This window comes from Centroberyx affinis, unplaced genomic scaffold (assembly GCF_046629955.1).
Source record: "Centroberyx affinis isolate AG114_WGS23_722 - 3 ecotype Tasmania unplaced genomic scaffold, CSIRO-AGI_Caff_v1 ptg003041l_1, whole genome shotgun sequence".
In the NCBI taxonomy this organism is placed as follows: domain Eukaryota; kingdom Metazoa; phylum Chordata; class Actinopteri; order Beryciformes; family Berycidae; genus Centroberyx; species Centroberyx affinis.
In genome coordinates, this window is record NW_027281131.1 from 75088 (window position 1) to 100118 (window position 25031).

Sequence of the window (25031 nt, forward strand, 5' to 3'; positions counted from 1 at the left end):
ATCGGGGTTTGGAAGTTTGGGGATGTGCGGTGGAAACCTCTGTCCAGGCCGTCAATAGAACTGATTGCATATTCATGGGAAATGTATTGACTGCTGAGTGTTGGATAATAGACACACACATCAATGACGGCCGAGCCGCGATGAATGGTTTCAACAAAATCTGTGGGACCCAGAATGTGTCGTCCGTTACTTACAGCTTGTCCGGTGATATAATTGGCAATTAAAATGAAGGTAATTAGCTTCTGGAGAGTTTCAAATCACTTTTGTGTTGTTTTGGAGGCCAAAGACCAGAGTGGAAACAAGTCTTTTTGTGTTTTGAGCTTTTAACAATGTCCAATAAACTACAGAACATATTCAAACCCCAAAATGGTACAAAAATGTTGGATGTCTGTCTAAGAGTGTATGTACATTACAATGCGTTTTAAACTAAAGAATATATGGCAGAAAGCCTCTATGTAGAACCTTCTGTAATTCATAATTATGGGCTAACTCACAAAAAAAACAAAACAGGAAAACATGGGAATGGTGGCACTCATAAACACAAAACAGCACAAAACAAGGCGAGAGGGATTATGAAAACATGACAGAACTGCAGTCAAGTGTTGCCTTCTTTTTTAAAATCCTTTCCTACCATTTTCATGTTTCTCATTGATTTTTTAACAAATTTAGAACCAAATTTGCCGTTCTAAACACTTTTTCAAAATCGCTGTGATCTGAAAAATCTCAGAGATAAACTACATTCAGGGATTTTCGCTCCAATCTACTAAATTTACGCAAATTCACACACACAATTTCCAAATGAAGAGTTTCGTTCCAGATATCCACAATTTGAAAAAAGGGACTAAAGTGTCTACTATCCACTAGAAAATGACGAGTAGCAAAAAATTGAAACAATTTTTGGTACTTTTTTAAAAGGTAGCAGGTAACTTAAGGCCTTTTACTGACTGGCTCTTCTTTTTATAAATCTTATTTTATAAATGTAAAATATTGAAGTGTGCATCCAGGTTCAGTATTGATAACAGTGGGACATTTTGAAATATTTTCCTTGTATATTTTCCACCAAAATGCACTATAGCTATATACTATTGCATAAATTACTGATTTTGTGAAGACTGAATGTGAAGACTCAATAAAAAATTGAAATACATTATATTTTTGTATTATTTCCATCTAGATTCCAGTAAGTATTTATCTAACAATGTGGCAACACAGAGAGTCCTGATGTTCTGAGGGTTGAACAGTCTGTATATTCCCTTTTGCATAAGCATGAACTAAAACTTTTCCACATATTTTACTCCACTTCACACACACAAACACATATTCTGTCTCATACAAAGTTATTTAGTAATAAACAGGAGGGTAAACTATGACCTGCAGCCATTGATCATAAGGCAAACAACAACCAATATGAACAAAAATCAATTCTATCTTCTGAAAAGTGTTAATTTATGGGGTTTTCCCTTATAATACTCTATCCTCATTTAACTTACATCAGTTTGATACTACTTACTATGAATTACACTATGAATTTACATCAGAAAGATATTTGTCAGCCTAAAAATGGGTTATTATTTCCCCAAATAACAAGCTGGGTAAACAGAGTCCAGGAGGGTTTAGCCTCTGTTTCATCGCTCATACAGAATCAAACCGTTTTCCACCAGAACATGACAAAAGCAATAAAGTATTAAACTCACTTTCACCTGCAGCGAAGATCCTCCTTCTCCTCCTTCAGGGTCCCAAGTCGATGTTTCAGCAGGCCTCCTCTCCCTCAAGAGAGATGGAGCGAGCGAGCGAGAGAGAGAGAGAGAGAGAGAGAGGGGGAGATGGAAAGACAGATAGAGATGGAGAGAAAGAGCGGAGATGCTTCCTGAAGTGACCGCAGCCGAGCGTTTTGGCCGTCCAACCAAAACTTACCCGCTCTGGATTTCTCGCTCGCCCCCGGAAAGGGTCATCATCACCCGGGGTCCGAGTGGGCAGCCAGTGACAAAAAGAGAGAGAGAGAGAGAGAGAGAGAGAGAGAGAGAGAGAGAGAGTGTATGGGGAAAGAAACAATACGATTGTTCCCACCTCACTTTGCTTCCACCCTCGCAGTTAAAATTGTTATGGTAATGAAGTGGATTTTTTTGCCGGGCAGCAGATTGTAACAGAGAGACATTTCTTTGACTGGAAGTGAAGACCGGACTGGAGGTGTTTGGGTCACCCCGCCTCACCCCGCCTCACCCCGCCTCACCCCTCCTGACCCCGGCCATGATAATGATGTGTATGAGGACTTTCTGTCATAAATACACATGTAGATACTGCATAAGTTATGTAGAAGACGCTGAACTGCAGCAAAGCTACAAAGAGAAATGCATTTTTTTTTTAATGGAGTTATTTAGAAAGTAGCAGTTCTAACCACTTTGTGACAAACGATCATATCTCTATCTGTAATTTCATGTAATACACAATGTTAAAGGTTCAATGGGTTCGATTTTTAGGTAAAAAGTCATATCAGTCTAAAGTGTTGAAAAGCATTGGAAAAGCGTCTCATCCCCAGTAACTGAGACGCAGTAGATTCACCCTGTTTACCCTAATTTAATACTGGTGTTGGTATGGTCACTGGAAGGAAATTTTCACAATACAGGATGTGACAAGTTGAAACTTAGGTGAAATCCAAAACTGTCTCCTGAACAGCAGCAGAGAAAGCCAGACTCGCCAACGTTCGACCTCTTGCCTCTTTTCTGCCACTGATTTTGCTTCTGAGACAAAGATTCACTCGGCCGACTGCTGGTGGAAGGACAGACAGTGTTTCTGACATGTGCTTCATGGCAGCTGTGTGACCTGGTGGGTAGAGACCAGAAGGTCACAGGTTCGATCCTCAGTTGTTGTCTAAAAAGTGAACTTGAGGAAGATTCTGAACCGCTACCTGCTGCAGGACTGAAACTCCTTCCTGCACTCTGACTCTACTGGTTATACATCTATAGAGGCTTTGTAGTTGTGTCACAAATCTCCTATAAACCACATCAGTCTCCATGATGGAGGAACACTGTAGAACTGTGTGTTAGTGAATAAAGTGTAAATGTGTCTGAAGCAGCTGTCAGCAGAGAGCAGCTGAGTCAGCTTGTTGTGGTGTGGCTGTAGATCCATTCAGTAACGTTCTCAGTAAAAGTGAATAGTGTGATAAGGTGGATTTGTTTCCAAATGTAGGTTACTGTGACACAGTAAACTGTCTTGTCTTTAGCCCTAGTCTCTACTCCAAAACATGAAGAGTTGGAGCTTGAGAAGAGTCAGCTCAGTTAACCTGAACAAACTGTTAGCTAGCTAACTAGCCAGCAAACACACTGATGTTAATGTCAACATGCTAACGCTAGCTGCTACTAGATACGTTAGCTAGTGTGCTAATCAGATGTGTTAACAACAAGACAGTGATGGTTAGCTGACCAGATGCTATGGTTAGCTAGCTAACAAGCTGACATTATCTAAACACTAAATCAATCAGATGGATCAGTGATGAAATGATCAGTTCAGTCAGAAACAGACAGAAATTAACTGTCTGTTCAGTTCTGTTGAGAAGAAACACGGTCAGCTGTTCTCAGAGCTGAAGACCTCCAACATGGCCGCCATAAGGTGTGTTACATCACCTGAAAGCCCTTTATCGAGATGATGGAAGAAAATAATAATGAAAATATGAGAATATACCAAATAGAATAAAATATATACCCTGTAAAAATGTGTACAGTTTTATTTGCATGTGTCTAGGGTTAGGGTGTCTTTGCGTCCATATGTGTGTGTGTGCGTGCCTGTGTGTGTGTGAAAGGGATTGCCCCAGCACATAAAGGGGTGACCCACCCCCCCTCCCCTTGGGGGACTGAGTGGGCGGACGGTGCTCAGGAGATGGATGGCTGCTCTCCACTGGTCACTTCATAAACCTGGCGTGTGTGTGTGTGTGTGTGTGTGTAACGTTTGTAAAATCTATTTTAGTTTATTGGATTGAAATAAAGCATTGGAAAAGTGTGTGTGTGCGTGTGTGTGTGTTTTGGAGAGAAAGATACAGAGACTGTGTGAATTGAGTGTGTGTGTGTGTGTGTGTGTGTGAGTGAGTGCCTGACTGTGTTTGTGCGTGGGTGTGTGCATGTTTATGAACGCATGATTGTGTGTAGTGTGTGTGTGTGTGTGTGTGTGTGTATTTATGAGCATATAATTAGGAGTGTGTGTGTATGTTTGCTTGTTTATGATCATATGATTGTGTGTCCGTGTGCACGTGTTTATGGGTGTATGTGTGTGTGTTGTATCTTGTGCGTGTGTGTTTATGTATGAGGAAGGTTCCAATGTCAAATTTCATCTAACATCTTTCTGAAAACTCTTTGTTGATTATATAAATGTCTCAAAAAAAAAAAAATATATATTTCCAAATATATGGGTTTCTTTCTTTTTGTTGACATTAACAATACAGGTGTACATGATACCAGCAGGTTATTGTGCCTTTTGGCTAAATATTACATTCATAAATGCACTCACAATGTCTTCCTATTCTTAATTAAATATTTTTAATGAATTTTTATCAAAACGAACTAATGTTAAAGCACATAAAACATCTCTTATATTAGAAAAGATCGTTAAAAAACAGTTACTTATCTATATATCATTGAGTTGCTGTTGCTTTCTATGCTCATAAATGGAAATATTGCTAGCTTTGACTTTCATACTAAATTTAATACTATGCTTTAAACTAATTCCCTTCTACAATATAAGAATAGTTAATACAGAAAGTACAGAAAGCCGTTTTCAAAAACAATGTCGCCACCCAGTGTAAGTGTTATGCACTTTCCGCCATGTTGTACTCCCGTGATGCTTCACGGCAGTGGGATCCCCAGCCACTCTGCCCAATGGCGTCGTGTGTTTAGGCGTTCCTGTCTCGCTATTGGTTATCTGAAATTTAAAAGCACCGTTTGAAAAAATTCTTGCCTGAAGATCAGAGCGCCAGACAGTTGGCTTTGGACCGGTTGTGGTTACGTATGAGTCAGAAGCTGGGAAAGATAAACACATTTTTTGTGGTTTAAACAGTGAGCAAAATAATTCAGAAAAGAAGGGAAAGGAAGGGTAAACCGTCATTTGGTAAGTAAACGTTATTATGTCTCGAATATTAAATATAATGTGGCTAGCGTTAGCTAAGATGCTAACCTTACCTTCGTTTACCGCAAGGAATCGCATTTCTCTAACTAACGTTAATGTGTTTACACGTTAACCAGCGTCGCTGTTACTTGTCATTATCGATCGGGAAACCTTGTTGCTCTGTTGTACAAGTTTGAAAGTTTTTTCGTTTGCTGACCTGCTATTTTAACCTGTGTGTATTTGCAGTGTCATTTTGCAGAAGTGTACTGCTCTGCAATCATGGCTTCACACAACACCAGCGGCGTTAAACGAGAAGAGAAGGGGAGAAACATCCAAGTCGTTGTCAGATGCAGGTATGAAGAGAAAAACACTGTAAACCTGGAAATATGTTGTTGTTGTTTTTGTTGTCTGCACGGTGCTGGACGCTGCTGTCCACAGACACTACACTGACATAACGGATTTGAAATTGTTTAAATTCCTCCTATCGTAACAGAAAACATTAAGTCCAACTTTTGTGTACACTTTTTATGAATTTGACTTGCTGACCAGCTAATGCCAGTCCCAGTGAAATGTGTGACATGAGTAACTCTTGGTGGATTAAGAAAAGTAGTGAAGTCCTTCGGTTTCTAGGTGCTCACTGGGAACAGGAATCAAAACTATGGAAAACAGAGATACCAGCTGTAAGATTGAAAGGGAAGAGACCAAAAGCTTGCAATTTTAAAGAGCCTTTATTGTCACAAAGCCTTTTAAATTGATTTAAATGGAGGTTTTCAGTCTTGGAGCTAGTATCTCTGTTTTCCAGTGAACAGGCTTTAACTTGCACCAACTCCTGTGATTATAATATACATGTAAACTTTGATCTCATTGCTAGTATGACCACTGCTACAGTATGCTAATAGGGTTATTGTTTGATAATGCTGCGGGTTTAAATGACAGACTGGGACATTAACACCAGCCATATGATGCTGCACCTTTGGCTATGTTTGATAAATATTAATTTACTCTCTTACCCAGAAGTCCTAGTACATTTTGAAAACTTATTGGGCTAATAAAATAAAATAATGAAACTATCTGTTGACTTTTGGGGATTCACAAGACACTGTGAGCTGTGGACAAATGACTTAGCTTCCTGACCTGTAGATGACATCACAAAATGAGTCCAAATCTGTCTCCTGCGTCTTGTTTCCAGACCTTTCAACACAATGGAGCGCAAGAGCTCCTACGGCGTTATGGACTGCGATCAGAACAGAAGGGAGGTGATAGTGAAGACGGGAGGGGTGAACGACAAAGCGGCGCGGAAGACCTACACATTTGACATGGTAAGAGGACGCAGAACTGCCGCTGTACCACTTAACACAGCTCCGGAAAAATATTTCCCATTGGACAAAACATCCTGCCTGACTTTTGTTCCCAAGCAATTCTGGAAGTACGGGAGGAAAATGTTTTAAAACCCATGTTATGTAGCTGTGTTATTATTTCATATAATGCGATATTTGTTGCTGTGAAGAATGGTCTCAATCTACTGATTGATATGGACTAGCTGATAATCGTATTGCCTAGGGCTGCAACTAACGATTATTTTCATTGTCGATTAATCTGTCGATTATATCCTCGATTTAATCAATTAGTTGTTTGGTCTATAAAATGTCAGAAAATGGTGAAAAATGTGGAGCAGTGTTTCCCAAAGCCCAAGATGACGTCCTCAAATGTCTTGTTTTGTCCACAACCCAAAGATATTCAGTTTACTGTCATAGAGGAGTAAAGAAACCAGAAAATATTCAAATTTAAGAAGCTGGAATCAGAGAATTTTGACTTATTTTTCTTAATAAATTACTCAAATCGATTATCATAATAGTTGGTTATTAACAACTAATCGACAACTAATCGATTAATCGTTGCAGCTTTAGTATTGCCTAGTCACTATCGGCATACAGGACATCATGCTGAACACTAGTATCTAGTCAACAAATTAAGATATGGGGGAAATATGTAATTTAGAGATGAGAAATGTAGGAGTCTTGCGCCTGAAACATTGCAAATCACAGTATCTCCCACATCTCAGAGCTATAACCCAGATAATTATTTTCTCTTTTCTGGGATTTGTAGTTTTAACTTGGAAACTGATGTAAAGGAAGCAGGTTTGAATTCAGTACACAGCTCACTCCATGTTAACTGGATGTTACAGACACTTTGGGGGAGCCGATGAAGAGTGAACAGTCATTTCCTCTTTTCTGCTTCCTGTGTTGCTCAATTTGTAGAACTTGGCACTAACACTGACTGTGTTTACGTGCATTAATATTCCAAATATTCAAGTATTCTGAATATGAAATGAGCGTGTAAACAGTATATTCTATGGATATTCGGGATATGAATATTCTGGATAAGGTATCACGGATATACCAACCAAATTCTGGATATGGTGGCATGTAAACACCTTATTTGGGATAGGCACCATATTCAGAATATTAATGTGCATGTAAACGCAGTCACTGCCAGGGTTAGGGGTTCCCTTCCTTCACACTGAGGCTGTCCATGCTGAAAATGTATGCATTCACAAGGATTTTCTTCAATGTCGTTCTGTCATGATATGGCTCACGCTCATGTAAAGTCACATGTTAAATCAAATTAATGTTCATCCCACTGAAGCGAATGGTAATGTGGTGTGTGTGATTGTCAAACAAAACTGAAATTTTCAAACAATATTCCTTTAATATGTTTCATGCCAAGTTTTTTTTTTTTTAAATACAAATTTGCTAGTTATCAATTTAGACAGCAGAACTGTGCATCAATATATCCTAAAATCATCATATCCTCACGCTATGATTCCACTGAATGATGATAAAACGATAACTATTGAATTATCGCCCTGCCGTACTCACAGGACTGCAAGGTGTTTTGACGTTAAACGAGAACTTGTCTGTAACCTTCTCCCTCTTTGCCGTGTCTCCAGGTGTTCGGTCCGGCCGCCAAGCAGATCGATGTGTACAGGAGCGTCGTCTGCCCCATCCTGGATGAAGTCATCATGGGATACAACTGCACTGTTTTTGCGTAAGTCGTCTGTTGCAGTTAACCAATCAGTTTTTGAGGTTGTTTTCTATTCCGAAACCCGGGTTGAAATTGTGAGAGAGTTGTCTGAACAATCAAATGTTCCCGTAACATTTGATTGTCTGTCTTTCGTAGTAAAAGAAGTTGCTGGAAGTCCTGAATCAAATCAGTACCACATTTACAAATATCCCCTCTGTGAGTTTCCCCTGCAGTATTGTGTGGTTACACCTGCATTGTGGGTATTTTTGGTGTTTGTTGTTCCACATCCATCCCTGTTCTGGTTCTAGTGCAGGTTGTGGTACTAAAACTGCTGTTCTTTAGGAGCTTAATCACAATATAAAAGCATTAATTCTTCTGAACATTGTGACTCCACTTATTGACTGTATTTTAGAGAGACGTCTGGCTTAATTCTGTTATTTTAAATCCTATTCAGTGTAGAGGAATCACTTTCTTGTTGTTCTATGTGAGGTGTTTACTGATGGATCACCTAACCATCATGTTTTTTGGCTCATGGCTCTTATTTGTTCAGTACAGGAATATTTGTTCCATTTGTTGCCTGGGTGCGACGTAGCACCCAGGCTCATTACTATTGTTGTAAACATTGTTGGTCTTTCTGGATAAGAGCGTCGGCTGAATGTCTTTCTAATGTAAACTGTGCCGTCTTGTTCAGCTACGGTCAGACTGGAACAGGGAAGACGTTCACCATGGAGGGAGAGAGGAGTCCAGATGGGCAGTTCACCTGGGAGGAGGTGCGTTCACACACAATACATTTAAAGGAAACTGTAGTGGTTTTCACATACGTCATTTTATTTGTAGCTCCTGCTCATTTTGACTGGTGAATTGATATTATAATCAAATGACAGACACAGACAGTAACCAAGAGTAATGCTCCACACTGACAGAAAATACAAACATCATGAAAATCTGATATAATCCGTTCTTTGATAAGAGCAGAAGCCTCATCTTATAAATCACTTTTTAATATTGATCTTTATAGAATGACTTTTAGGCTATATGTTTTTACAGGTTATTGTTGTGTAAAATTATTTGCCCGCTATTCATCTGTAACCCTGGTTTTTACATTTGGCTGGCATTTCTGTAGGCCTTATTTGTTTTATTGTCTGTAAAGCAACTTGTACCGTTTTGAATAGTACTACAGAAATAGTGTATACATGTTTCTGTAGCACTTCATTTAGTCTTAAAGGTGCCACGTGTCTTATTTTAACATCAATAAATCACATTAATTTTAGTGTAATTACCGCAAATAAACAAGACCACAACCAAGAAGACTGTTGGCTTATCTTTCGTTGTAAATCTGTTGGATTGCTTTAGAAAACGGGAACTGTTACTTTGCATGTAATATGGAACTTTATTCCAGTTCCACTATTCTCACTACGTAATTTCAATTTGATGTTTGCTTACCTGATCTGAATCAGGGATGTGCATAACAGGCCAAAATGATTTTCCAATAGTTTATGGCTATTGAGAGCGAATCTTTGACCCACCCCCCCACCCCACCCCACTCTAAAAAATATTGAAAAAATGAAATGTGACCATGGCATGTTATTAAAATGTTTAGACATGTGACTAGTTGGAATATTTGGCTCTTCTAAACATATGGAACGATGAGAGGGAGGAGGGAAAGGCCACATCTTCCTCCCTGTGACGGGAAGAAATGCGTTTTTTGGAAATGTGGTGTTAACTTTGAGACACCCGGAATGCTACACATGGCTCCTAACTCTCCGATTTTTCTTTGTTCTTGCTCACCGGTGTTTTTGTGCGTCAGGACCCTCTGGCCGGCATCATTCCCAGAACGCTGCACCAGATCTTTGAGAAGCTGTCGGAGAACGGGACGGAGTTCTCCATCAAAGTCTCCCTGCTGGAGATCTACAACGAGGAGCTGTTCGACCTGCTCAGCCCCAGCGAGGACGTCAGCGAGCGGCTGCAGCTGTTCGACGACCCGCGCAACAAGGTGACCGGCAGGGGAAATTTTATGCATTCCTCCCTGTAGGGCTGCAACTAACGATTATTTTCACTGTCGATTAATCTGTCGATTATTTTCTCGATTAATCGATTAGTTGTTTGGTCTTTTTAAAATGGTGAAAAATGTGGATCAGTGTTTCCCAAAGCCCAAGATGACGTCCTCAAATGTCTTGTTTTGTCCACAACCCAAAGATATTCAGTTTACTGTCATAGAGGAGGAAAGAAACCAGGAAATATTCACATTTAAGAAGCTGGAATCAGAGAATTTTGACTTACTCAAACCGATTAATCGATTATCAAAATAGTTGGCGGTTAATTTAATAGTTGACAACTAATCGATTAATCGTTGCAGCTCTAGACTAATCATTTCAGCTCTAGTCCTAACTGTTGTGTTTTCAGCTCTAGTCCTAACAGTTGTTGTGTTTTTCAGCTCTTGTCCTAACTGTTGTTGTGTTTTTCAGCGCGGCGTGGTGGTGAAGGGTCTGGAGGAAGTGACGGTCCACAACAAGGACGAGGTCTATCAGATCCTGGAGAGAGGAGCGGCCAAGAGGAAGACCGCCTCCACGCTCATGAACGCATACTCCAGGTACATGACACAGCAGGCATTCATGTGTTTTTTTTAAATTCATGCAGAGATAATACACTTGGAATACATTGACAAAATGAGCTGGTGCAGAGGCGACTCCTTTTGGTTTGTTCATCGTTTCTCTCTTGTTGTTTTTGTGTTCTGCAGTCGCTCCCATTCTGTGTTCTCGGTCACTATTCACATGAAGGAGATCACTCTGGATGGAGAGGAGCTGGTGAAGATCGGCAAGCTCAACCTGGTAATAATCCCCTTTAGATAAGATTTAGAAATTTCTCTTCAACAATTAAGTGCAGTACAAACAAAAGGACAATCCAGGCACTCCAAATATAAAAATATAACCATGAGGAAGGAAATATTTAAAAAGCCTTTATTGTTGTAGTATTGTAGTCGAAACATGTTGGCTTTTTTAATGATTTAGCCACTACAATCCCTCTGTTTTTTCCCCGTTTTCCAAGAGCACCTGACACATTTTTGATCCTAGTTTGACAATATAGAGCAACCAGTCATTTCCTTTTTTTCCTCCTTTTTTTTTCTAATTAAGTGCAGTAGTTTTTGAGTAGATGCATTTTTAAAATATGACCTACAACACAGTTTGTTGAAATGAAACGATGTAAACCCCCCCTCCCTCCCTCCAGGTGGATCTTGCGGGCAGTGAGAACATCGGGCGGTCCGGCGCGGTGGACAAGCGCGCTCGCGAGGCGGGAAACATCAACCAGTCCCTGCTGACGCTGGGCAGAGTGATCACCGCTCTGGTGGAGAAGAGGCCGCACGTCCCGTACAGGTGGGATCTGCTGAGACATGCAGGCAGAACTCACACACTGATTTAAAACAAGCACGCAATTCACGATGAGCTGAATTTCCTGCTCTGTGAAACCAAATGTATAAAAGCCTAATTTGCCGACCCTGACTGCCCTACAAAGTCAGCTAAAGCAGTGATTCTCAACCTTTTTCATATCGAGGACCCCTAATTTAGTCCACATTAGGGCCACGGACCCCCATTCGATGAGATTTTGTCTCTCGGACCCAAATCTGAGAATATTTTTATTGTTAGATATGATTTTGTCCAGAATCCCATGACTATCTGTGTTGTAGTTAGAGAGATAACAGTGAAAATAGTCTTTTCTTCTGGATTCTCTAATTGTGTTAACTTCTTGTAAATGAAATAATGCTCAAGTTTAACAATTCATCAGTTTGCTGGGGACCCCCTGGACCCCTCTCAAGGACCCCTGGTGGTCCCCGGACCCCACGTTGAGAACCACTGAGTTAAAGCATTTGTAAAACTATTGTGTCTTTTTTATCCCGTGGCTCTGTATGTGCAGTGGTTTTTTATTTTATTTTAGAGACCGACAGACTGACCTGACTGACAGTGACTCATGATATCGGTCACAACTGTTGGCTACAACTCAAAAGGAAGAAATCCTGACTCTGATTAAAAAAATAACTGACATTTAAGTACAAAAGGTGCAAAAATGACACTACTGACATATAGTAATATTCTAAAACGAGCTTCAGGTAGTAAAGAGGGGAACTGGGAGATAAAGTCAGTAACGTTTCCACAAAACAAATCTTTCTTTTTCTTTATTTTTGTGATTTTAAAATGGAAATTCACAGTCGAGCTGCTGAGACAGTGACTTTTCCCGCTCCACACAGTTGTTAAACATTTCATTTTGTGAGTTTGCATTACTAGACTGATCAGATTGGTAAGTTGATTGTGAATATTAATTAGTGTGTTCCTCCCGCAGAGAGTCCAAGCTGACCAGAATCCTGCAGGACTCGCTGGGCGGCCGAACCAAAACCTCCATCATCGCCACCGTGTCGCCCTCCTCCAGCAACATGGAGGTACGCTTTGTTTCTGTGTGAATGTGTGCATGATGTGCTGCATTCATATTTTTTATTTTTGATCACAAATCACATCATTCATTGTGATTATGAAGAGATTGTTAAAAAATGACATAATTAGAAGTGCAGTGGATAAAAGGCAATTTATTCTGCTGAGCTCAGTTGATTTGCACAGTGATGACCCCTACATTTTCCATCTAGATAACATTGATGGAATAGTTTTCTATGAGGAAAATGGAAAAATAATGATTTGTTGTGTCATTTCCTTTGGCTGTGCTCTGTGTAGGAGACTCTGAGCACCCTGGAGTACGCCAGCAGAGCCAAGAACATCATGAACAAACCTGAAGTCAACCAGAAACTCACCAAGAGGACGCTCATCAAGGTACAGCAGCCACAGCATCTAGGGCGCTGTGTTTAAAATATCTGGTTAAAAATATCAACATCTCTGGTTTGACGGCTGCTCTTCCCAAATTGCAGAAGACGAAGCGTTTCTTTTTTTCCTAACTGCAGTCTGCTGTGGCTCAAATGTGTTGATGAAATTGATTAGGCTTAGCATTTGTGAAGCTGTAACCAGAAAATGTGTGGTATTTTTACTTGAGAAATGACTAAAATGATTACAAAATGACAATATATACATTTTCTGTCGATCGATTAATTAACTAATTGTTTCCACACTAGTCAAGACAACATCTCCTTGCATGATGAATGCATAAGTAGAATAAATCCAATGCAGGAAACGGCTGCATTGCAATGAATCTGCTGCCGAACAATGCAGCATCAGGGATTCTCTCATTTGAACTCAGTGAATGAAGTTTCACATTACGCACTTTAAGTTTAATCCCAGCTTTTAGAGCAGTGGTTCTCAACGTGGGGTCCGGTCCAATTATTGAATATAGAAGAATGACTGTACTGATCATAGTTTCTCTGCTATCGCTCTACCTACAATACAGATAGTCATGTGATTCTGGACAAAATCATATCAAACAATAAAAATATTCACAGATTTGGGTCCAAGAGAATAAATCTCATCAAATGGGGGTCTGTAGCTCTAATGTGGACTGAATTAGGGGTTCTTGATATGAAAGAGGTTGAGAAACACTGTTTTAGAGTGAAAGGTATTTCAGACTGATGTCAGCAAGTTGCATGTCACGGATTTATTCAAACTGAGCTTTTTCATCTCATAGCATCTATGAAAGAAATGGTGACTTATTTAATTTTTTTGTTTTTCCTCCCAAGGAATACACAGAGGAGATCGAGCGTCTGAAGCGCGACCTCGCCGCGGCTCGCGACAAGAACGGAGTTTACCTGTCTGCCGAGAACTATGAGTAGGTCACATGACAGGAAGACACAGGAAGAGTTGGGGGGGGGGGGGGGAATGCAGTATAGGATTAGATGTTCACCCATCACGTGTCGTGCTGCTTGAAGCTGCTGTGTAGTAACATCTGACCTGTGTTTGTCAGGAGCATGACGGGCCAGCTCACCACCAAGGAGGAGCAGATCACAGAATACACTGAGAGGATCGCTGCCATGGAGGAGGAACTCAAGAAGGTACCTGACCAGCTTTTTCTCTCACTATGTGTTCACTTTGCTTTACAGTTACTTGTAGTGTACTCAAAGCAAGAGAAGAGTATTCTCCACTAGGGCTGCAACTAACGATTCTTTTCATTGTCGATTAATCGGTCGATTATTTTATCGATTAATCGATTAGTTGTTTGGTCTATAAAATGTCAGAAAAAGGTGAAAAATGTGGATCAGTGTTTCCCAAAGCCCAAGATGACGTCCTCAAATGTCTTGTTTTGTCCACAACCCAAAGATATTCAGTTTACTGTCATAGAGGAGGAAAGAAACCAGAAAATATTCACATTTAAGAAGCTGGAATCAGAGAATTTTGACTTATTTTTCTTAAAAAATTACTCAAATCGATTATCAAAATAGTTGGCGATTAATTTAATAGTTGACAACTAATCGATTAATCGTGGCAGCTCTATTCTCCATCTTGAGTTCTCAACCTATTTAAAGAACTTTTCAGAGGACACATTCGTTTATGTATTAAGTTTATTTAGACGGGGACCAAAACATGAATCTCAAAAATAATGAGTGATGATCGGCGTATCACATTTAGCTAATGGCTATTTTACATTGGTGAATGTTGTATAAAAGCCATAATACTCTTGCAAATGTTTTTATTTAACATTCCTGTCGTCATAGTTTTTTTTTTTCTTGCCTCCAACATCACACTCTCCTCGTCTCTCCCCAGGTGACTGAGCTGTTTGCGGACAGTAAGACCAGGCTGGAGCAGTGTGCTGTGGACCTGGATGAGAAGCAGCAGCAGTGAGTCATTTTATAGGCAGCGGGAAAAACGATGAAACGCAGCTGTAACAGATAAATGCGTCTTGGCATCCGGTGATTAAACTAAATGAGAGAAATGTTGTTTTCAGGCTGGAGGAGACGAACAGAGACCTGCAGAAGACCAAAGAGAAGCTGAGTCAGGAGGAGTTCATCTGTTCTGAGCTGAGCTCGGACCAGGAAACGCTCTACAGCACCGCCGGCCAGGTGGGGACACGACTTCACTGATGCTTTCATTACTAGGCATCATGGGCTTATCTCACGATACGGTTCGATACGTGATATGAGGTTCAGGATTCAATACAACCAGGATACGATGAAATAAATAACGCCAAGTCTGATTGTGCAGAATTCTGTTTTATTTCTGAGACAAAAAAAAAAATCTTTCTAGTGATGGCATTGGCTGCTAGAATGTAAACAACAATTTAAAAATGTCATTACAAAGTGACAACAGTATAATTTGGATGGAGAGCTTGTGAAATTGTGATGGTAGGTAATATCATGATTCGTTTTTCTTTTGATATTTTGTCCCATCCCTATTGATTACCACAATTTTTCAACCATAGAAAGCTTTTTTCCCCCTACAACTTGCTCTACAACTCTGCAACCACACTTTTCAAATTAAGTAGAGACATTAATGGTCTGGATAAAGTGTGGAATCTTGTAGATATAAAATATGTAGTGACCCAGTTTGTGTTTTTAACGTTTTGGTCGTTGTGTTTCCTCCTGTAGCTGCTGAGCACAGTGGACCTCAGCACCAGAGACGTGTCGGGTCTTCATGATAAGCTGGACAGGAAGAAAAAGGTGACACTGGCTTTCTTTTAGCCTGAAATTTTGATGTGTGTTATTTATTGTTTTTCTAATGGTTGGGTATAGGTGAACTGATACCTATGTGTGCTGCCTGGCAATAAAAATAGCTAAATTCTCATGCCATTTGATGATACTGAAATGTCTATGTATCGGTAACATAGGATGGTCCCATTCAGTGTCATTATCAATAAAACTTAAGTCTTAAACACCTTTGTTTTGACTTCACCCACTTTAGGATTCCATGTTTCTGCGACATGGAGCCTTTTTTTTTTTTTAACGGCCTCTTGGAGAAATGGCTTATCAGGACTTTCATTAGATTTGAAACTGAAGGTGGTTAAACTCTGAATTGATGTGAACCTGCAGGTGGAGCAGCAGAACGGGCAGGTCAAGCAGAGTTTTGCGGAGCGGATGGACGGAGCGTTGGGCTCCATGCAGCGCTGCATCCAGCAGCAGGGAACCAAGCAGCACAGCATGCTCAGCGGCTACTCACAGGCCATCGGTAAGACCAAAACAACATCATCAAACAACATGTGTGGGCTAACAGAAAGCAGCTGGAAGTCTGATTATAATTCACCTTTAAGTATTTGCAGTTTGACTATCAGATGTCACTATTTACTCAGACATTCATTCTAATGGGGAAGAAATTCAAGGTTTAAAGCTTGGAGTATAAAGGGTATCAAAACATCAAATATAAAATATCTGCACATCTCCTAAAAACTGGACCATTTGTAAAGTGGGAATAGGGTCTGTAGGTGAAAGTTTGAAATATTTAGAGACCAAAGAGATGATGTGGAAATGGTGAGAAGAATTCACAAACTCTCTTTTGAAGAGCTTCTGGTGTGAATGAAATTGAAAAATTGTCATCATTTTGGGGGTTACATTCATTAGTGATGAATGTGTAATTTGTCACTTTCTTGGGAGAAGCGCTACAGAAACTAGCTTCATTCCGAAATTTCTATAAAATAATCTTTTATTCATAACCCCAAATTTTGACCAACTCAGTAAAGTTGGAATTTTAGAAACTTTGAATTTTCTTCCAAATTTTAAATCAAATTGCTTTCTAAACATCTGATGCTGATGTATATTGGAGCAGAATGGCAGCCAATCTGAAAGCAGAAAATGATTATAATTATGCCTTTTGTGGAGTCTGACCGTAAATTCTAGGAATGGAAATGTAATTCTAAGCATAAAGTAATTTTTTACATTTTATCTCATTTCTTTGTTTTTCTCTCCGTCTCTCTTTCCATCCCTCTGTCTCTCTCTCTTTCCGTCCACGCAGACGGCCTGCTGGTGCTGAACGAGGCGGCGCTGGGCGGCGCTCTGGCCACTGTGGAGTCGTGTGTGGGCGGAGTCAGGCGGCTGGTGGCGGAGGGCGTGGCTCGCTGCCGGGACAAAGTCCAGCAGCAGGAGGCGCTGTGTCTGCAGAGCAAGGACGGCATGCTGCAGCTGCTGGTGAGGATGCAGGGCTTCACACAACACTTCCCATCCTGAGAATGAGTGATTTCACCAGGATTTCTTGACTTGACCAGATCATGAGTTTAAAAAAAAATGTCATGTCTTACCCCAAAAATTGCTAATTGTCATGTTCACTCATAGGAAGGTTCTTGAATTCGATGTCCAAATGAGTTAAAAACAAAAAGTCATTTGGAGTCAATCATCAAACACTGACTCATTTAATTGATTTTTATGTATTGCTGTGTGTGTGTGTGTGTGTGTGTGTGTGTGTGTGTGTGTGTAGGAGGAGCACGAGCGGGACATGGAGGAGGTTCTGGTGGCTCAGACTCTGATGGGTCTGTCTGCTGTCAAGGAGCTGAACGAAACTCTGAGGACCTCAGTGGAGACGCAGCGAGCGCTGGCCGACAAGGTTCGTCCGTTCACTTTTACTCGACTCTTGTTTTTCCACGGCCCATCAGAGTAAATTCAGTTCAGTCTGTCAGTGATGATGTATATCTGTCAGAGGGGTAAACTTGTGGAATAGTTGTGACAACGAATTAAAAATGTGTCGTTCAATTTGCAAATTTAAAAAAATGTTTAAAAATAAGGTGGTAAAAAAATATAAAACTGAGGTATGATCATTATTGTGTATAAAACATTTGGAACTTTTTGTTTTTGTTATGTTTTTGCTTTTGTTTTGTTTTGTCTTAGTATGTCATGTAAAAAGGGAAGGCATAATAAGCTAAAGCTTCAGCCTACACCTTTCGGTCAATTTTTTTTGTTTTCCATTTCATTTAATGCCTTATTGTTAATTATTTATTTCTATGTACATACATTTTGGAAAATTGTTAAAAAGGACCGAAATAAATTACTACTACTACTAATGAGACACTTCGATACCTGTAACCTGTATCCTATCAGACCACATCCTTCTTCTATACTTACACATTGTTAAACCTCATCATGGTGTGGGGAAACAAATGATTTTCTATAAATCCAGTCAGCTCTTTATCAAGCACGGTCTAATTGACAAAAGGGAGTTGAAGTTGTGTTTAGAAAAATGTAACTGTACCTATGAATTTTCACATGTGGCTGCAGAAGTGATTCTTGTTTTGCAGATAACTTTTTTTCCCCCTAAATGGATATGTAGTGTTTTTGAGAATGATGAAACTCTTCTTAAAAATGTCCCATGTCCCCCGTCCCTCAGGTGGAGGCGATGAAGGAGATAGGCGTGTTTTTCGGCGGCCTGGTTCGGGACCTGGCGGGCCTGAGGGAGGCCGCCGTCCAGGACTTGGACGCCCTGCAGGCCGAACACGACAAGCTGGAGGACGAGATCCGGCGGGCCGAGGAGAGACACCAGGCGGTAAGAAACCGTGCAGACGAGTCCAGCTGATGCTTCTGTGTCTTTGGCTACAGCTTCACTTGTTAGCAGGGAAAGTCTGGAAAAGTATTAAAAATGAATTTGATCATTTCCAGGTCTTGAATAGTTTGGGAATTTGGAAAAAAATGTCTGGAAAAGTATGGAAAATGTTGCGGTTCAGGTCCGATACACACATAATTCTAGCTTTTATGTTGTTGTAGAGCCACTTTGAGTCCACAGTTTTTGTTGATGTGAAGAATAATGTTCAGATAGAGGGACGCTCTTATTACCCAGCCGCTGTCAGCATGCATTATATCAAATACCCACCAACATCAAATCCGGTCAAGAACATAGGGTCTGGGAAAAATATGGAATTTTAAAATGGAAACCGTGTAGGAACCCTGCCAATCATCTCACATATTCTGATATTTGTCGCTGTGAAGAACAATCTTCATCTATACAGTGATATGACCTAGTTAGCAGGGGCAAGATGTCTATCTGTGTAAATCATATTGAACACCAGACAAAATCTACAAAACAAATCAAGGTCTGGAAAAAGTATGGAATTTTTTTAATTGAAAATGTGTAGGAACCCTGTGTTAGGAGGCACGCAAATCAGATTTTGTTTGTGTTACTATCGGCTAGCAGTGTTGAATTTTATTCGTTTTTAGTTAGGCTCAGCAATAAGGCCAGATGAATATTTATTTAAGACTTTTTTTTTTTTTTTAACTGAGGACATTTTAAGAAAAGCAGACGCTTATTACTTACTGTTATTATAATTCAGGGTATGAAGCAGACCATCCAGTGTCTGCAGAACCAGCTGAACCTGCTGGCCTTGGAGACCCAGAAGGATTACGCTGACCTGCGCTCATCCTCCAAGGCCCTGCAGAAACCTCTGCAGAGCATCCAGCACAGCATCAACACGTGAGTCCCATCAACACGATCACTCACTATGTGACCTGTAGATGGGGGGAAATATGTTTTGAAACGCATTTCATTTTACCCGAGCTACACAACACAAACCCTGAAGCTGTGTCTAAGAAGCGTTTAGCCGTCACATGCTGTCGGTCCCTGTATCGAGAGCTCACACGATGCATGTCAGAGTTATTAAAAAGTCTGGAAATCCAATAAATCACCATGTAAACAAAGCCAGTAGAGAAACATCAGCTTCAGCAGTGGACACTATACTGCAGATCCAGACTGAGGCTCCAAGTTGGTGAATCTGCTGCCCCTCTGACATGCCAGTACAACATAAGTTTTAGTCTTCAGGACATTCGGCAGAGTGATGATGGTGCTGATTTGTAAGCTAAAATAAATAAACACCCACTAACATGAACGCTAAAAATGTTAGCCTGAATTAACAATATTTAAGATTGTTTTGAATAAGTAAGAATTAATGATGGAAGCTGTATTATTCCATTGTCCCGCTCCCGTTCCTCCCTCTGTGCAGTCGAATATGTAAATATAAATGATAGAAGCTGTTTTATTAGACTGTCCTCCTCTTCCTCCTGCTCCTCCTCCTCCTCTCCAGTCGGTGCAGCAGCATGGAGCAGCCGGCCTCGGTCCAGGCCGACCTCCTCTCCTCCTCCTCCTCCTCCCTCGCCTCCTCCCTCCGTCTGAACACTGAGCAGAGCCAGGAGACGCTGAAGGAGATCACAGGATACTGCTCCTACTTCCACAGCTCCGTCTCCGGTAACTAATCTACTACTACTGTTACTACAAGTGCTACTACTACTGTTACTACTACTGCTACTTATACTAGTGATACTACTACTACTTCTTCCACTACTCGTCTACTGTTACAAATTAAGATTAGTGGTGGTGTAGTAGTATGTGTCTTTTCAAAATGGTTAGTGTTTTACATGGAAAAAAAAAGATAAAATCAACAGTAAAAGGCAATGACAGTAAAGATAAAATACAGATTTAGTTAATTCCAAAGTCCAGCAGCTCTGCTGGTGGCAATTGTCAGATCATTTTGTATTTCAGTTGTTTATCTGATGCTCTTATCCGGTCTGAATTTCCTACATTATTAACATTACATGTCAGCAGGGCTTCTGTCTGAAAAGATTAACCAGTTGAAGTTGAACAAATGTTTTCTACAAGATTTTGAATGCAGCTTCCAAGACAAGAAAATCTGAAGAAGAATTCTGAAGGAACTGCCTAGATTTTACCATAAATGTTTTGGCAACTCATTTTAAAGTGAATGTAGGATGGTTTACATTAAAGCTGCAGTGTTGGTAATTTGGCTTTCGGTGTTTGACCCTCCAGGTCTGGTGGAGCGGGACCTGCAGTGGAGCTCCAGAGCCAGGGAGCAGGTGGAGACTCAAGCCCAGCAGCAGCTCACCCTGCTGGGACAGAACTCCTCCGAGGTTCAGGCCCTGCAGCAGGTAACCAGCTGGACCGGAGGAAGCTCACCGGCGTGTGTGTCTGTCCTTATTCTGATTTTGGTTTGGTACTTAGTTTGTTAGAAGTAAAATGAATTGTTCAGCTCTACTTCAGGCTTATTCTTGCTCATGATTGAGGTCTTTCACTATAACATGGACAAATGCATCTGTGTTCACCTGGGAGGACAGTGTCTGTAGCCTGCAGGTTCTCTGTCTGTAACCTCCTGTCTGTCTGTCTGTAACCTCCTGTCTGTCTGTCTGTAACCTCCTGTCTGTCTGTCTGTAACCTCCTGTCTGTCTGTCTGTAACCTCCTGTCTGTCTGTAACCTCCTGTCTGTCTGTAACCTCCTGTCTGTCTGTAACCTCTGTCTGTCTGTAACCCCATGTCTGTCTGTCTGTAACTTCCTGTCTGTAACCTCCTGTCTGTCTGTCTGTAACCCCATGTCTGTAACCTCCTGTCTGTCTGTCTGTAACCCCATGTCTGTCTGTCTGTCTGTAACCCCATGTCTGTCTGTCTGTAACCTCCTGTCTGTAACCTCCTGTCTGTCTGTAACCTCCCCTCTGTCTGTTGTCCCTGCAGAGTGTAGAGCTCAGCTGCAGCTCTCAGCTCCAGGCAGCAGAGGAGCAGCTGTCCGGACGGCAGCAGGAGGTGAAGCAGGCTCTGCTGCCCGTCCAGCAGCGGACCGGTCTGGACCGGGACGTCCTGGACCAGCAGCGGGCGGAGCTGCAGAGCCAGGTGGAGACGAGCAGCCGGCTGGTCCACTGCTTCCTGCAGGACGAGCTGCAGCAGGACGTCCCAACTGGTAAAGGAGCTTTTCCTTTCTAGCGTTTCGTATGTTTATTGCTTTGTACTTTTGTATTGTGTATCATTATTACTATGCTGCTTCTTATAATGCTGCTGTTGGTACTAGGGCTGCAGCTAAAAGATTATTTTCATTATTGATTAATCTAGTGATGTTTTTTTTCAATTAATCATTTAGTCAATAAAACGTCTAAATAATGACAAATGTCCATCACAAGTCCAAAGTGATTCTTCAGATCCTTCCTCAGTCTGACCAGCAGCTGAAAAAAAAACCAAAGTATTTATTTTATAATGAGATGAAACGGAGAAAAGGTAATAAATGTTCCCATCTGTGAAGCTGTAACCAGCAAATGTTTGGTATTTTTACTTGATAAATAATTAAAACGATGAATCAATTGTAAAAAATTATAATCTATTAATCGTTTCAGCACTAGATGATTCCCTAATTCACCCACGTGGGAATTTAGGTCAAGGAGGGAGAAAGAGAATAAAATGGAAGAGAAATCGCTTTTAATTACAGCAACTCACAGATGGTTTACATCAGTAGTAGGGCTGAATGATTTTGAAAAAATATCTAATTGCAATTATTTTGACTGATATTGCAATTGCGATATGATTTGCGATATTGGAGGGAATGATAATTTTTACATCATTATTCTCATTTTCATTGAAAAACGTATTAAAATGATTATGGTGTGATTTTTTTTGCGGGGATCTGTACCAAACAAAGATGTTTTCTTAAGTCTGTAGAATATGATGTGTAGGCCAGGACATCTCTGCAGCACCACAATATTTACTTTAAAACGGTATTTTGACACATTTCACCTTTAACAAATATTGCGCCTCCTGCGATTTGAAAATTGCAGTAGACCATATTGTGATTTCGATAAAATTTCGATTCATTGTTCAGCCCTAATCAGTAGAGATTCTGAACTCAGTTTTTTGTTTTTCTTTTGGAAGGAATAAGCAGCATGTAAAGTGAGTGAACTAAAGTGAGTTTAAGTGTGACCTGACCTTGTCCCAGTCACTGACCTGTGCTCCTCCTCCTCCTCCTCCTCCTCCTCTCCCTCAGGTGCGACTCCTCAGCGGAAGCAGTTTGTTTTCCCCAGGAATCTGCAGACGCTGCGGAGCCGAGACGAGCTGCTGGAGAACCTGAGGAGGAGGCAGGAGGAGCTGCAGGAAGAAGAGGAGGATGAGGAGGAGGAGGAGGAGATCCAGGCTGAACATGTAGGTTCACTGAGTTCATCACTGAAGTTAACAAAACCCTCACTGTCTTGCTCTTCTTGCTGTTTTTTTTTGGTAGAAGCCTTCATCCTGGTTCAGTTTGGAGACAAGGTCCCCACGGGTCCTTGAAATCCTTGAAAGTTTGTGAATTTGAGAAAAAAAATCAAGGCCTTGAAAGTTTTTTTAAAATAGACATGGGTCATTGAAAGTGCTTGAATTTATATATTTTGGTAAGAATAGAAATTGAAGTTCTTTTGATATTTTTTTTACTTAACGTTAGTAAATAGGCTTCGTTCCTCTGTCCCCATGTGTGTCTCCCACCGTCTGTGAAGTTGAGAAGTTTTCACACATTCAAGCCTCTCTCTCTTTTTAATTGTTGTCTGTGGGTTTCTGTAAAGCCTGCTAGTTCTCATCATAAAAATTCTCAGTGTCGTAACAGTAATTAACCTTGATCCATGTCTCAGACTCTGCCATGTTGGGTGTTTGAGGGGATTGGGCCTGGAAAGTCCTTGAAAAGTCCTTGAATTTGATGTTTAAGAAGGTGTGGAGGGAGTGCAGTGAGGTTTTTAAATTGTAAAATGCTGACTTGACTGTCTGTTGTTCTGTCTGTTGTGTGCAGGACTCTCTGGAGGACGAGCCGACCTGTAACGACAGTCTGGCCACTGAGCCGTCCTTCATCGACGAGAACCTGGTCTGCAACGAGAACAGCAGGGTGCCGTTCTTCAAGGTGAGGGGGAAAAAAAACAGCATGAGAAGAAGAAGAAGAAGAGAGGAAGGTTGAGGGGAAAGTGGGAACACCAGAAGAGTAAACTGAACAACAGATTGATGTATAAACAATGGAGGAGGAGAGTTTTACAGCGAGGTAGAGGAAGAAAGTCAGCTTCTCGGAAAAAGAAAATAGTTTCCAGCCTACTAAACCTTCAGATAACTTTTTATTGTATTTTTCCTAAAATGACTTTAACTCCACAACCTTCAGTCGTATCTAAAGTATTTCCATTCTGTCAGATCTGAATGTGTAGAGACCAATCTGCATATTTTCCTTCCGCTCTGCCTGAAGTTTCATTTTTCCTCTTCACCGCCTCCAGAAGAAGTGAAAATAGTCCCATTATTAAACATGATAATTAGCTGTGTTGTGGTCCAGGGTGTCTGCAGGTCCTTAAAGTCTTAAAATGTCTTACATCATATCTAAATTTGAGGCCTTTTTAAAAGGTATTGGATATAGTTAAAGCAATTTTTGAATTCAGTTTTAGAGTCTTTACAAATCTTGTGGGTTTTTTTTTTGTGACAATCGGTCAGGTCAGGCAGAAATGTAGTCTGACAGATCTACACTTTTTTTTTTTTCTTTTTCACATTCATTTCACTTAACAAAAATTATTTTTATCTTTCATCCTCCCTGGCATTGAAAAGGTCTTTTATATAAAGTCTTAATTTTGACTTGATGAAACTGTGGTGATGTTTGGGGGAAAAAGCACGAAATCCACCTGCTGATCAACATGATGGATCACATCAGTCAGTGCAGCAGTTTCTCTCTCCTCACTGTTTCTAATGTATTTTTATTTAAAAAGGTGGATGAGTTCAAACTGCAGCAGAACAGAACAGACAGCAGGAGCTTCTGACTGTGGAAATACATTGCCTTGGGTTTGACTCAATAAGCAATAATGGAGACAGGAAAAAATAAAAATCTCTTGGCCAAGTTCTCCTGTTTTAAAATACGACTTTAGTTCAGTGCCAGGAAATCCCTTCAAAATGAGTTTAGAGAAGTTATGACTTGAGGCTTTCAGCTGCACGTGTTTTCTTGTGTGTAATGTGATATATAATTCTTGCCGTTTTCCCTCTTCTTCTTTTTCTTTTCCTCAGCAGAAGAAGGCCGGTAAGAAAGAGACGAAGATTCCCATGAAGTCCAAAGCGTCCGAAGGCTCAGAGCTTCAGTCGACGCCTCAGAGATCCAAACTGCCGCTCCGCTGTCAGAACTGAACTGTTTTCATTTTGTCTTTTTAAAATAGATTATCATCACTGCCAAATTCAGTGTTTGTTTTTTTTATTTTCTGTCATTGTTTTTCAGTGTTCAGGTGCTCTCTCTTGTGTTTTTAATCAATTTAATCTCTTGTGTTAGTAACAAAAGTGTAA

At 40.6% G+C, this 25031-nt stretch overlaps 1 protein-coding gene across 2 annotated transcripts; it reads left to right on the forward strand.

The window, feature by feature from the left end:
• The first annotated feature begins 4962 nt into the window (after positions 1–4962).
• On the forward strand, positions 4963–25031 carry kif11 (kinesin family member 11). Of its 2 annotated transcripts, none has more exons than XM_071537412.1 (27): positions 4963–5094; positions 5338–5444; positions 6281–6410; positions 8042–8139; positions 8807–8885; positions 9923–10108; positions 10581–10705; positions 10853–10943; positions 11341–11486; positions 12448–12544; positions 12831–12926; positions 13781–13869; positions 14005–14092; positions 14802–14875; positions 14983–15097; positions 15623–15694; positions 16064–16199; positions 16980–17152; positions 17439–17564; positions 18342–18497; positions 19279–19418; positions 20026–20186; positions 20763–20881; positions 21459–21681; positions 22753–22907; positions 23524–23631; positions 24762–25031. In XM_071537412.1, the coding sequence occupies exons 2-27, from the start codon at positions 5371–5373 to the stop codon at positions 24876–24878; spliced, it is 3174 nt and encodes a 1057-aa protein (XP_071393513.1). In that variant the 5' UTR covers positions 4963–5094; positions 5338–5370; the 3' UTR covers positions 24879–25031. The 2 variants fall into 2 exon arrangements, with proteins under 2 accessions (XP_071393513.1, XP_071393514.1); XM_071537413.1 differs by having other exon boundaries at positions 24765–25031.

Coding starts and splice junctions, on each gene's coding strand:
- kif11 (XM_071537412.1), top strand. CDS start 5,371: ATGGCTTCACACAACACCAGCGGCGTTAAACGAGAAGAGAAGGGGAGA. Junction 20,882..21,458: donor AGGTTCAGGCCCTGCAGCAG/GTAACCAGCTGG, acceptor TTGTCCCTGCAG/AGTGTAGAGCTCAGCTGCAG. Junction 22,908..23,523: donor AGGAGATCCAGGCTGAACAT/GTAGGTTCACTG, acceptor TGTTGTGTGCAG/GACTCTCTGGAGGACGAGCC.